General features: G+C 48.2%; 1 protein-coding gene across 20 annotated transcripts in view; it reads right to left on the bottom strand.

Annotated features, from left to right (window-relative positions):
• DENND1A (DENN domain containing 1A) overlaps positions 1 to 13,178 on the bottom strand; it is a 508,124-nt gene that overhangs the window by 55,637 nt on the left and 439,309 nt on the right. For 17 of the 20 annotated variants that reach the window (XM_027035064.1, XM_053204646.1, XM_053204645.1 and 14 more), the window contains 5 exons: positions 11,250 to 11,354; positions 10,784 to 10,871; positions 8,871 to 8,911; positions 6,513 to 6,584; positions 5,213 to 5,269 (listed from right to left, as the gene is read on the bottom strand). In XM_027035064.1, the coding sequence (XP_026890865.1) occupies positions 5,213 to 5,269; positions 6,513 to 6,584; positions 8,871 to 8,911; positions 10,784 to 10,871; positions 11,250 to 11,354 (363 nt within the window). The other 3 variants (XR_008290952.1, XM_053204652.1, XM_053204651.1) reach the window with 3 other exon arrangements.

The following is a 13,178-nucleotide window of genomic DNA, read 5'->3' as shown; positions in this document are numbered from 1 at the left end:
TTACTAACTTCTTCACTCTTTCCTGCCGCTGGGGAAGGACAGCTCACTGCTTCCTCCCAGGGAGAGCAGAGCTGGGAGGAGCCCTGGTAAAGAAAGAAATGCGGCCAACTCTGTTGTACCTACTGGCAGAGATCTCACACAGAGTAGAGATCCTGTGATTAAAGAAATTGTGGTCTAAGAACTGAGAAGCTGTCAGCAAAGGGTTTGGGAAAATAGGCACTCCCAAACCCTTCTGGAGGGAATACAAATTGGCAATTTATATCAAAACCTTAAAAGAGGTGCATGCCCTCTGGCCCATTACTTACATTCCTAGAAATTTATCCTAATGAAACAATTAAGAATTCCTGCAACGTTTTACTTATGAGAATACCTGACTAGAAGAAACTGGAACTAACTTAAGTATCCAACAAAGGGACTGACTAATGTATATATGCCCATCAGACAAAATTTTCCGCAGCCACGCAAAACAAGGACGAGCGGAAGAGAGAGACCTTTAGTGGTCTGGGAAATGCTCAGAATATAGTAAGTGAAAATGCAGGTTATAAAACAAGGTCATTTTCTTTTTGCTTGTCTGATTTGTTGAATTGTCTCCAATAAACATGTTTTTTGTTGTTGTTGTTTGTTTGTAAACAGAAGGGGGAAAAAAAAGACTATGGAAATGTCATTTTGAAAAAGCAAAACCAAGAAGCGGACAGGAAGGGTAAATCTGTTCCTTCCTTCCCGAAGGGTCACAGGGGAGGGAGGCACTAGACACAGCTGTAGATCGGAGGCCACCACACGGTGGCGAATCTCTTACCAGGAGCCCTGGGGGCCCTACCAGTTCCCATCTCTTGGTAAAGCCAAGGAGTCAGAAAACAATTCAATTCCCATCACCTTCCCTAAGGGTTTGCTGGAATCAAACAGCATGACTAGGGTCTAACCTCCACCTGTCCGTGGAAGAGGCAGGGACATGTACAGTAAGTCACCGGACAGAGTACCTCTGAGAAGGCAGAAGGCAGAAACCTAGGGGAGGTGGGGGGCGCTGAGTGGCCTTGGGTACAAGCTAGGGAGGGGGCTGGACCCAGAAGGAGCTGAGGACAGGACTTCATGAGGCAGAGATGTAGGTAGAGACTTCCTGGCCCAGGGGTATGTAGAGAGCACAGCCCGGTTAAGGAAGGGCAGGTGACCCGGCGGCTGGGGCATTTCAAGAACCCCCTGGCTGAGGTGGAGGAAGGTTTGAAAAGTCTGAAAGGTTTTAATCAAGAGAGTGACTCAGAGCTGTGGCCTAGAAAAATTGCTCTGGTGGCTGTGTGGATGACCAAAAGGACGGTGACCCCATGTCAGCCATGCTCTCAGGGTATATGCACACGTGGGTGTCTGGGCAGATCGGCTGCTCCGATGTGGGACATGAGGAAACGAATAGGATGAAAATTCCCACTTAATGAGTGGCTACTAAGTGTTGCTGTTGCAAGGCATTACCTCTTCTAATCCTTACAACAATCCAGTAAAAATGAATCCTTCTCCTAGTTATAGATGAGAAAGAACTGGGTTCAGAGAGGTCTAGTAACTTACTCAAGGTCACACAGTTAATATCCTACACAACCGGCTTATCTACCTCAGGAGCTCAACTACCACCCTGTGGCGTCAGGGGTTTAAAGGCGGGTGTGAGGCTGAGCCCTTAATATCTGCGACTCAGATTACTGGTCTCCAAGTTCAGATTCGTGCAGCGCCCTTCTTTTCCAGTCTACCTCACGCCGCAGCAAATGAAAATTAAAATGTGGATATTGATATCGAAACAATATCCAAAGTTGGAAATTTCTGTGAATGAGGCTGCGCCGTTATTTTAATGTGTTGGAGACAGGGAGCTGACAGTTGTGTGATAAGGTGTGAAAATGTCTGTTCTACGCGAGTCTACCTAGATCTGCCTGCCCCACACGCGCTTACTCCCTTCAGTGCACCAGGAGATGTTTGGCCAGAAACTTGAGGCTTCGCTAACCCAGCTGTGAATTTGCTCCTTCCCATCAAAAGCTCTTTATCAACAAGCTCGATTTGTGTCTCCAAGATCAAAGATTTAAAACTTTAAAAAGGGCTGTGAAATGGGCCCATTCGATTCAGTCACTCTAATATGGAAGAAAAAAGGTAATTCTTCAGGGGTTTCCCAGGAGACGACAAAATGACATTCTGATGTGAATATCTTAACGCTCCTTGCAGGTGAGAAGGAGCGTGTGTGCGGCCACTGTTTTCCAAACAGCACTCCGATGCCACCCTCGTGTGACGCTGTAGGAGTGCAATCTGTTGACAGTCACGAGCCCAGCCACACGGCGGCGCTCTTCTGGAGGCCAGGTCTGGTGGGGGCGGGGGGAGATGCTCTGGAGGAAAGCACTACACTCTCTGTTTAGAAAGCGACAGCCGGGAAGCATCTTGGCCATTTCTTCTTCTTCCTAATTTTGAGCTTGACTTCAAAGAAGGCCAAGCTACAGAAGAACTTGACCACCTTGCTGCATTTATCCAGAGAAACATGTTATTATCCATCCTTCTTCTTCTTCTTCTTTTTCTTTTTTTTTTTTTTTTTTTGTTGTTGGGCTGAAGCAGAGCAGGTACGGAATAAAGCCACACTATAGTATCTATTAACAATTATTTGCCAATGGTCACACGGATACCGTGAAAGCTCCTCTTTCAGATGCTTTGAAAATCTGCTGCACAAATGAACAAGGGATGGAAAAGGGGCCCTGTGCAGTCATATTAGAGATGGACCCTCCACACACCATGGTGACCTCTCCGCAGGTCGGCCCCACATTTTCTATTTGCAATTCAAACCCAAGGCGGGAGCGCAGAGGGCAAGATTGGGTTCTTGATTATATCTGCGAGGTCACCATCACTATGCAGAGTTAGAGGAGGCCAGGTGGCAACCCAGTACATTTGAAAATTGGATCTTTGTTGGGAACTGCCTCAATTTCATAGCAGAAACCAAACTTGAGATGTCTGTATTAGACGCATCTGGGGAGCCACACGGATATGTTGCTGTGTGAAGGGGGGTGGGGGGTGGGGGGTGGGGGGGGAGGGGAACAAAAAAAAAAGCCAAGGAAATATTTTCTGCCGCAGTGAGAGAGGTCAGATGAAGCCAAATCCTAAATTAGCTCAAGAAAGGGAGCAGGAGAGCATATCACTGAAGACCAAGTCCTGTCTGCACTGAACAATGCTAGAGTTTCAATTACAAAATAGCTCTTCCAAGAACAACTGCAAAATATCAAGCCTGTAGAAATCTGTAAGACCGAAGGGGGGAAAAGTGAAAATTGAAAAAGGTGCACTAATAGATCTGTCAACAGTCCGATGGTGACAAGCCACATTTCTATAAAATGCCTTCACCATTTGTGTCACCTGAAATGTACTGACACTTTCTATAGAACGTTATCTCCTGAAGCTATTCTTGAAAAGACTGGCAGGGGGAAGAGGAGAAGGGGAGGGAAAAATCTGCTTTAGATACTATCAAGGAGAGGAAGGGGGGGGGGCGGCGTGGAAGGAGCGCGATCTGGATTGTTTAAGTGAAGCTTTGAACAACAACATCACAAAACCGGAGCGGAACCGGTTATTTGCAGAAATGCTACGTATCATAAAAAGGGGATTTTCGGAAGGCCCAGCGCTTCCGTGTACCAGGAGGGAGGCGATGGCCTGCAGAGAGCAGATCCGACCAATAAGGAACATCTGTCCTCGGCCTGAGGAGGGACCCCTTTCTTTACTTACTTCCAGTGGTATTCTAACACCAGCTGAGCCGAGATCAGGTCATCAAGGAGGGAAAATTTGGTGAGAGAACTCCCCCCTCCCTGTCACTCTGTATTTTATCCCACTCAGTTACACGCGGCTGGGGTAGGAGATAAAAAAGTATGTATAGGACTTAACATCCAAGAATTCCACCTGCCGGCCTCTGGCAGGGTGCAACAGTCCACAGTTAAGGTCTATCTGGATTCACACGACAGGAGTTTTATTTCGGGACTTGAATCTTGGCCGTTAAAAATTCACTCTCAGCTGAAACTAGGAATTTAAATGCTTAGTCAGAACAAATTATTTTGCAATTAAAAGAAAGGAATCAATTCCTTTGACCATTGCAAGTTAATGAGAGGTCCTTTCTGACTTCATAAAATTAAAACTGCTTTCAATTTTTTAAAAACTGCCAAGATAGACAAAGGCCCTTGTTCGAGTTGCACACTGGGGGGTGTGGGATAACGAAGTCAAGTGCTCCCAAACATCTTTTGGAAAAGCAAACACTTGTTTTAGACGGGCAGTAAGAAATGCTGTTGTCGTAAGAGCATGGATGCTAGAAATGGACGGGTCTGGAACCTGATCCCACTTCTGTAGGCTCCAGCAGTGTGTCCTTGGGCAAATTCCTTCACCTCCGAACCACAGTCTAGTCTCTTTACACACAAAATAGGAATAATACCCCGCCCCGCGGCTGTTCTAAGGCTTAAATGTAAAAGCCCCCAGCACGGACCATCCTTAGGTAAAGTGGTGACTGAAGGGTGACAACAGTAATACTGATGACATTCATCATAATACAAAAATGCCCTCTGCTATGTTCACCTCCCTGTACAAGGCTAGAGAATCAGGCAGGGGACTCCGGGCCAGCGTGCAGCTGTAGGAGTCATACCATTTTACTGATGGTCCAGGAAGATAATCAAAGTCCTCTCCCTGTCTCCCGAGAGTCTGAAATGGGAACTGCTGGGCTCCTCTTGGTGAACCCACCACTGTGAGGAGAGCCCGCGGCGTCCTCCAGCAACCCACCCTTTGTGCCCTATGTCTGCATGGTGGCCAGGTGCCTGCCGGGATCATGGCAGTCATTTCCCTGGAGATGCTTCTGGGTTTTGGTCATAAGCAGCCCCAGGGCAGAGGTCGGCTGTGGTGCCCAGATGGGGGGCGGGGGGTGGGGGTGGCGCTGAGCCAATTTCGATACAGCCCGGTGAACCCCAGGCCTGGTGGGGTGGGCAAGGGGCAGACTGGCAGTGGGGACTCTGAACTTGCTTGCCTTTGTGGGTTTAAGCCAGTCTTAATGTTATTTGAAGACAGTTTTTTGTCTGTGAATATTTATAACAGTGTGAAAACTCCCGGACAGCTGGTAATGCATTTTGAAGTGTGCTAACAACACTGTATCAAACGGCCCTCTATTGATCACATCATACTTTTTTGTGGCCACGCATTTCATACACGGTGCTTATACATTTTGAATAAGAACTTCAAGTACCTTTTGCTTCAAGCGGTTTTTCACCTCTTTTATTCCCATTTTTGCATGATCTTTTGCCTGCATGAAAAATTAATTTAAGTTAAGATTCCCTCTCTGTTTCCAGCAGGGACTATGCTTGATTTCAATCCGTCGTGAATCACCTTCTCTGATTACTAGAAAAAGGAAGGAAAAATGGGATCATCAAGTCGAAAACATAATGGCTATGAAAACAAATACAATGTTAAGAGGTTAAAAAAAAAAATCCCTTAAAGAGGCTACGGAGATTTTATTTTCTGCATTTTGACGGCACTGATTTCTCCCCCCCTTCCAAAGCCCTTCATCTGCTCTCTATGATTATTTATCTCAGCAGCCCGGTGATAGCCACCAGTAAGTGTCGAGCAGCAGCTTTTGAGGCTGCCAGAATCTGAATATCTATTACATTTCACCAGGGCAGGGCCTCAGGACCAATTTCCTGCCGGGGCTGAATGGCCTGAGCCGACACGTTGCTGGGTGCCCCTAGTGCCGTTCCTTAAATCTCATTTCGGCACACACCCTAGCTTTTATTTTCTGTCGTTTCAGACCTGTGTGGTTCTCTTGGCAGGCCACCCGCCCGGTTAAAATAACTACAGTTTAAGCACGGAAAGGACTAACAAAATTAAAAATGGAAATAAAACAAAACCACCCCAGTTAAGTGGCTCACAGTCAAATTAGCAAGCAAGAGAAACCATGAGAGAAAAAAAAAATACTTGAGGCTTGTAAAAGATGGCACATCGGATCGGGAACTGACGTGTTCTCCTATTTTCTCTCTGCTTGTGGGCATGGGTTTCACAAACAATGCACGTCCTATAGGGCAGTGGTGAGAGAGATTGATGAAGAATTTGGGACAAAAATCAGGGAGTGTGTCCCACCATGAACGGTCTTCAGTAACCAGCAAAGGAGCTGCTTTATTTTGACGTGATAATGGGGATACCCACAGGGAAGGTTTTACCAGAACACTCCGCAGACCACGCCTCCAGGTCCCAGGGACACCGGCACAGAACAGCCAGCATCTTAAGCCACCCAGTCTCTATTTTAGTACAAGCTAAAACCCGTAGCTTCCCATTTCTTGAGGGCAGCAGCTGTGAGCACAAACAGTTCCAATGAAAAACATCACCGACCTGGTCACAAAATATCAACACTACATAATTCTAAGAGCCTCGGAAGCTTTAGGATACAGCCGGCCCCTGATTCACCTCTGCAAGGCAGGGTCAGGTGTATTTAAGGGTTTAGTCATGCTAAGGGACAGATCTGTTTGGATCCTGAGCGCAAGACCCGTACTCACAAACTTATAGACAGTCTTCATAGCTGGGTTCGCCTTTGTTTTCACGGTATTCAGAATGGCTCCGCTTCCTTTCTATAATGAAAACATCAATTGGCAACTTGGACTGAAGAGAACCGTAGGCCAACACCAACAGAAACCTCTTCCCTTTAAACAAGTTAAGCAACATTCCCAGAGCGTGTAATTTAATTAGAGAAACCGGCCTAGATGGTAACTGGTCCTGGGCAAGTAGTTACGGCCATGGTAGAATCACTATGGGTGGTTCTGGGAGAGCAGGGTGCGGATCCAGACACTGATAACCAGGCGCAGGGGGGCCCGGTATTTTGGTTGGCACCAGTCTGCTGGCTGGAAGAAAAGCTCTTCCCAGGCTCTCTGAGGCAAGCTTTCCCCATAGCAATCTACGACTTCTCAAGAAATTCTAGTTTATTTGGCTACCCGGAATCATGTGCCTTCCTTTCCTCACCTTCGTTTTCTGTGTTGTTAGTTTTAATCACTCTGGCAGGCTGCCTCCCTTAACATTGATATCTTGAGAAAAGGAAAGAATGAGTAGCCATCAACATCAATCATGGCTCTCGTACACATCCGACATACCAATTTCTTGGTTTAGGTTCTCTGGGAGAGCGGGGAGAAGAGGAGGAAAGATGGCTTTCCCAGGACACAAAGGAGGCCAAGGGATGGATACGTAGTGCACAGGCTCCAGGTATTTTGTGAGCCCTCGCTGCGGAGGCACCTGTGTTAGCCTTGCAGGATATGGAGTCACGGGAAGGCTGGCCTAAGCCGTCAAGGACCTCCAGTATGGGGGGGGGGGGGGCGTGCCCCAGGGTAAATAGCCGCAGCTGAAGGTCCTGAGGGCCGCACTACCTGTGTGCGCAAGGCTCGTGGAGGCAGCTCATGGTCTGCAAGGTCAGAGAAGGAGTTAAGAGGATGAGGCATTTGGCCTGGTCCATGAGGGATGATGAGGAGCTCACACAGGGGGATAGGATGGGTAAGGGCATTCGAGAGATAGGGAAGAGCACATTAAAAAAAAGTGCAGAGGCTGAAAAGCCATGCGATCCTAGGAAGTGGTCAGTGCATCATGGGAGGAATGGCCAGCGGGGCTGAGGCCAGATGAGGTCAGCTCACGAAGGGCCAGGATATGGAGCCGGCACTCCTGAGGATTTTTAATCAAATGTATCACATAATCTGATTTGTGCTGGTTTGGAAAGATAATTCTAACTGATTCGAACAAAGAGACTGGATCAAGTGGGCATATAAAAGAATAAGATACAGTAATGTAATTATTAGGATTAACACTTAGCACAATTTTTGGTAACAGCCCGTATTAGAAATTTTGAGCTTTAATTAAAAAACATTGCAGTCTGACCCAGAAAGCATTCTGTGTCATCGGACAATATGAAATTTTGACCTGCTCATTTATTCCATACTGCTTTCCAAAATTACTCAGTATCCTATTTCAATGGTCCTTCGGAATATTAAAACTCCTTTTATCAATCAATCAGCAAGTCCTTATTGCTGGTCTGTGATTTGCCAAGTGCAGTGTTTGGCCATACAAGAAGAACAAAAGAGGTCTTTCATTGAGGAATTCCTTACTCTCGGCCAAATGCAGCCACTTCCAAGGGACCTGACTTGGCAGTGGTGTGCTTGGCTCGTAAGCAGAAAAGAACACTTATCACATTATGTTGCAGTTGCCTGTTTACGTGTGCCTCCCCAAGAAGACAGCAAGATCCCCAGGGCAGGGCCTGTGTCTTTCTGCTCCCCACTGTGTCCCCAGCATGGCCTCCGGTACACAGGAAGCCTTCAGCACATGCACACTGATAAACCTGGGCAAAGGCGAGAAGTTGAATTCTTTAGTGGCTTCTGAAGACCTAGGCACCGGGCTTCTAACACAGCCAGAAACTGTTCATAACCACAGTGAGGGGATAAAAAAAATAAATAAAATAAAAAAACCAGTGATTTGTTCTCCACCCTCCTGGGAGCCTTTGCTGTGAAAAACACTGCAGGGCGGCAAGAGGGACACATTTTTGGTTTTCCCACGAAAATGTCCCAATCGTGCTGGTCTGGAAGGAGACGCCCCAGAACACGCTCTAGGATGACAACATCCACTCAACACTCCTGGGCCAGCTTCCTGAGACGAGGAAGCTTCTCCTGGGTCTCCTTGCCCTCACAGAAGGATGCTTCGGACAGACTCCTCCTGCAAGCCTCCACCTGGCACTCGATGGCCTGGCTTTACAAACAGAAGCATCTTCAGCTGAAAGAATGGAGGGCCCAGGCGGGATGACCACCCTGTGGGTGGCAGGGGAGGCAGAGGGCTCCCAGGAGGCTCAGAGGGGCCCGGGTAGCTCCGAGGGGGTGCACACTTACCCGGACTGTGGAGAGCCACTGATGGTAGAGTTTATCGCTGCCTGGGGAAAGAGGAATCAGAGAACGGGTTAATGTCATGTGCCCTCAGGAGTTCCTCCAATTGCTTACAGCGAGCAGGACTTGGAAAGTTCAAAATCTAGAGAAACACGTGAGGCTCCCGTGCTCTACTCCCTGCAGGAGGCAGCCGTGAGTTGCCGCCGCGAGTTTTCTTTCTCAAACTGAGATCTGATCCTATCAGTGCCCTGAGCGCCAACCCAAATCCTCCTCCCCCATTGCCTACTGGATAGAGTTCGGGTGCAACCCCTTAGCAGCCCTGACTCTCTTCTCCAGTCTGGTCTGGACCCCTCCCACATTCAGCTTTTCCATCCCGTACTTGGCATTCCCCGCTTTCTCCATTCCCTCACCAATGCTGTTCCCTTGGAGGCCGCCATTCCCCACTCTCTGTGCCGAGGGACCGGCTCCGATGTCATTTCCTCGCTAAGCCTCTCCCGCCCCTTCCTCTGACCAGCCCTCTAAAACAGGCAACACTCACTCAGAAGTCCACATTCTCTGAAGTTCTGTGAGCCAGCCCAGGGCAGGAACCACAGGGCTGCGTGTCCCCACACTGCTGGACACACACTCAGCCCCCCAACACACCGGGGCAGCGACAGGGAAAGGAAAGGGGGGCGCTGTTGGGGAACTTACTCATTTTATCTGGGGGGGATAAGGAGGTCTTATCACCGGACAGCTTTTCTAGAAGCTCTGAATGACTTGACTGAGTTTAATAACACAGAAAGCCCCGTCTTGTCCTCAGAATTGGCATTCAACTCTGAGAGTGCGGTCTCCTTTGTGAAGCTCTCACGTTAGCATGAGGATTAGTGGAGTCCTAGTCTAAGTGCATGAGAGCCTATTTCTGCTCTTTTTCCCTGCACTGGTTTAATCTGTGTTTGTCTTTAGTTACGCATCTCTTTCTCCCACCAGTAAAAGCTCCTCGAGGGCAAAACCGGGTCCTCGGGTTCTTACTCCATGGGGCTCTGGAAATGTCTATCAGTGTCCACAGACTCGGTTTATTGGGGACTTGCGCTCCCCGTGCAGCACAGGCTGGTCAGGCCTGTAAACGGGGTTTTATAGGTGAGATTCTGCCTGACTCTAGGAGTTGGATTATAAACTCAGTCCAGACCAGACACACACCCAGCAATGAGGGGGCTGACGGCATGAGTACTATGATTTTGCACTTGGTTTTGGCTTCACTGCCAAAGACTAAGGCTTCGGGACTCGGAAAGAAGGCCAGATTGGGATTGGAGAGTCACTAACACCTCTCTGGGCCTCAGATGCCTCCTCCGAAAGAGGAGAGGCCGACCTCTCCAGGTCTAATAGTCTGTGGCGACCGGGCACGCTGTGATGACTGTCACCTTTTAAAGAAATGCCCACTTAGCAGTGAACCTGTGCTAGCATCCTGTCCTGATGGCTGCACGGGCCTTTCCTCATGGACTCTGAGTTAATCTCCACAGGATTCCTGTGAGGTGGGCAGCGTTCTCCTCGGTGCTTAGACGGGGACGCTTCAGCTGAAGAGGGGACATGGCCTGACCAAGTTCTCACCACTTTGCTGGAAGTGGGGGCCCCGATTTGAAGCCAGCTCTTCTAACTCGACATCCTGAGTGCTTTGTGCTGTAGCATGCTGACCACTACACTTAACTAGACTTTGGCCACCCAGGGGAAGCAGGTGACCTCAGGACAGAAGATCTCAGACAGGCCAAGGTACCTCTGTCGTATCAGAAAATGAAGAGGGATTCCTCAAGCATTTCAAGGGTGAAATCAGTCTCTCCCTAACCCCCACTGAAGGGAAAAAGAAGCTAATGTCACTCCTTGCCACGCACACTCTAGTCCCACATAACGGCCCACGGCACGGAAAGGAAAATAAAACGCTTTCTTACCAGCATACTCGCCCATGCTGATCTCCTCTTCAAAAACGTCACTGAAACCTTCGCCAGAATTGAGAAGATCCAGTCTACCATCGATAAACTGTATAAAGAAAGAACAAAAGCGCAACAGCTTATGCAAAGAAACAGAGGGAAAACCATTCAGCTGGGCACCTGAGGGTACAACCAAAGAACCGCTATGTTTCCCAAGACAGGAAAGGGCCTTTGGAACCGTGAGGTTTTTGTTTTGTTTTGTTTTTTAAAGTGAGTTTTCAAAATACTGGCTGCATGTTTATGATAACTTGTGAAATCGAATGGCACATTTGTGAAGGGTCCGTCTGGTCGCTGACCACCCTCTGCACCCACTCCCCCTCCCCAGACCCTGAGCCCTTTCAGGCTGAGCCTCGGTCCATCCAACACGACAGCTGCAGAGAGCCCCGTCGGGGGTCCAGACACGGGCCACCCTCAGGAGGGCCGGTACCTGTTTGAAGAGCTGTAGCTGGATGGCATTCTGCAGGAACTGCCTCATGGCTCCCGAGCGATAATGGGACACAAAGGCTTCTTCACAGAAGGTGATTGGCTCCTCCTGAGAAATGGAGATGGGAGAGGAGGGTTGGAGGCACAGGGCGAAGGCGGTCAGTTCTTAGACTCAGTTAGACACACTTCTCCATCTGCTAATTTATTTAATCCTCGTTTACCTGGCGAAGTGGCTACTGTCATTGAAGGCATTCTATTCTGCGGAAGAGGAGGCGGTTGCAGAGAGGAAAAGCCACCCCCCAAAGTCCCAGAGCTGGTGGGAGGCGGAGCTTCTGAACCCCACCCCTGGCCCCTTCCATAGGAGCCAGCCATATCCCGAGAGCGAGCCGGTGGGATGTGCCTTCCAACGCGATTAATTTCCAAGCTTTTCTCTTCACTTTGGAGAGAATCCTTTCTTCGGGTAGCACCTTGTGCAGATAGAGCCCTGATAGTAAAACTGCCCAGATGCTCTTTGGGAAGCAAGGGGCAGGGGTGGTGGTGGCTGGGCTCTCCTTGCTGGGCCTCCTCTCTCACCCCAGCACCTTTGCAGTCCCTGAGGCCTCGGCCATGGAACACAGTTTGGAAACCATTTACACAGGGCTCTCAACCATTAGCAACTTATAAATTTAAAATATTTACTTATTTACTTTGAAAACGCTTATGAGGGAGAGAGAACGAATATCCCAAGCACACTCCGTGCTCAGCACGGAGCCAGAGGTAGGCTCGATCTCACGACCTCGAGATCGCCACCTGAGCAAAAACCAAGAGCTGGATGCTTAATCAACAGAGCCACCCAGGCGCCCCTAAAATGATTATTTATATTAAAAAGCGGGGATGATGAAAAATAAGATTTACCATCCAGTCAATTGTGTGCTTATGACGTTTAACCCAACTACACTTTATGAGTGAAGAAAATAACACCCTAAGCGGAAGACACAGCCCATCCTTGTAGTCAACACCTCGATCCTTCTTTGAAGGTATCTGGAGTGCTCATCTACTCAGACAAGTCTTTAATTCCAGTGGTGGATCCTCAATTCTGAAAGATCAGACTTTTCTACCTTGAACTGAATTAAAGGGACTCCTCCCTTCACAGACTTGGTGGCAAACACAGAGATGTTTGAAGCTGCACTTTCATCCTGTTTTAATGAGTTGTGTGAGTGTTAAATTTACTGTCTGGTTGCTGTAAATTCCAAGGGTTCCTCCTGCTTCAGTCTAGCCAATATTAGCTCAGCAATTGGGCAGACATTCTACAAAAGGTGCCAGGATGCCCCCCCCCCCCCGCCATTAGGGTGGGGGGAGTGCTTATTTTTATACAGTTAAACCCCACCTAATTTTACAAAGGATTGGAGACAGCCTACACCGGCACCTGAAACAAAGAAAAAAATCAGATCTGAAGAATACGTAAATATATAAAACGTGTTTACTTAGGAAAAGAGTATCTGGATATGCACATCCTGTACATATGGTTCCTAAAACAAAGTTACAAAATTAGCTCTGAGTTTCCTGGCTGCAAAAGCAAGAAGGGAAATGTGCAAACTTTACAATTGTCCATGAGGACAAAAAGCATAGTGGTTCCTCAGGAAAAAGAGCTTTTCATGACACTTGCTACTCTGACATGTATCTACACCTTCCTTGCTGAACAGCTGAGATGGGCTAGTGATAGCAAAGGCCCACCTAACATCCCATCCTTGTGGCCTGCAAGTTCTGCTTCCCATCCTGGGAACCACAGCAGGGCAATGAAGTCCCTCTCCAGGCCATCTCATCCATGAGCAGTGTCACCCATACACGGATGACTCCTGATAATACTGTAGCTTGGCATCCTTCGCTCTAAAACCATATCTGTCTCAATCCCCATCTGGATGGTCCTTTAGCACCTTAAACTCAAAATGGCCAA

This window comes from Acinonyx jubatus, chromosome D4 (assembly GCF_027475565.1).
Source record: "Acinonyx jubatus isolate Ajub_Pintada_27869175 chromosome D4, VMU_Ajub_asm_v1.0, whole genome shotgun sequence".
Classification (NCBI taxonomy): domain Eukaryota; kingdom Metazoa; phylum Chordata; class Mammalia; order Carnivora; family Felidae; genus Acinonyx; species Acinonyx jubatus.
Note: the sequence above shows the minus strand (reverse complement) of the source record. Positions and strands in the feature narration are given on the sequence as shown.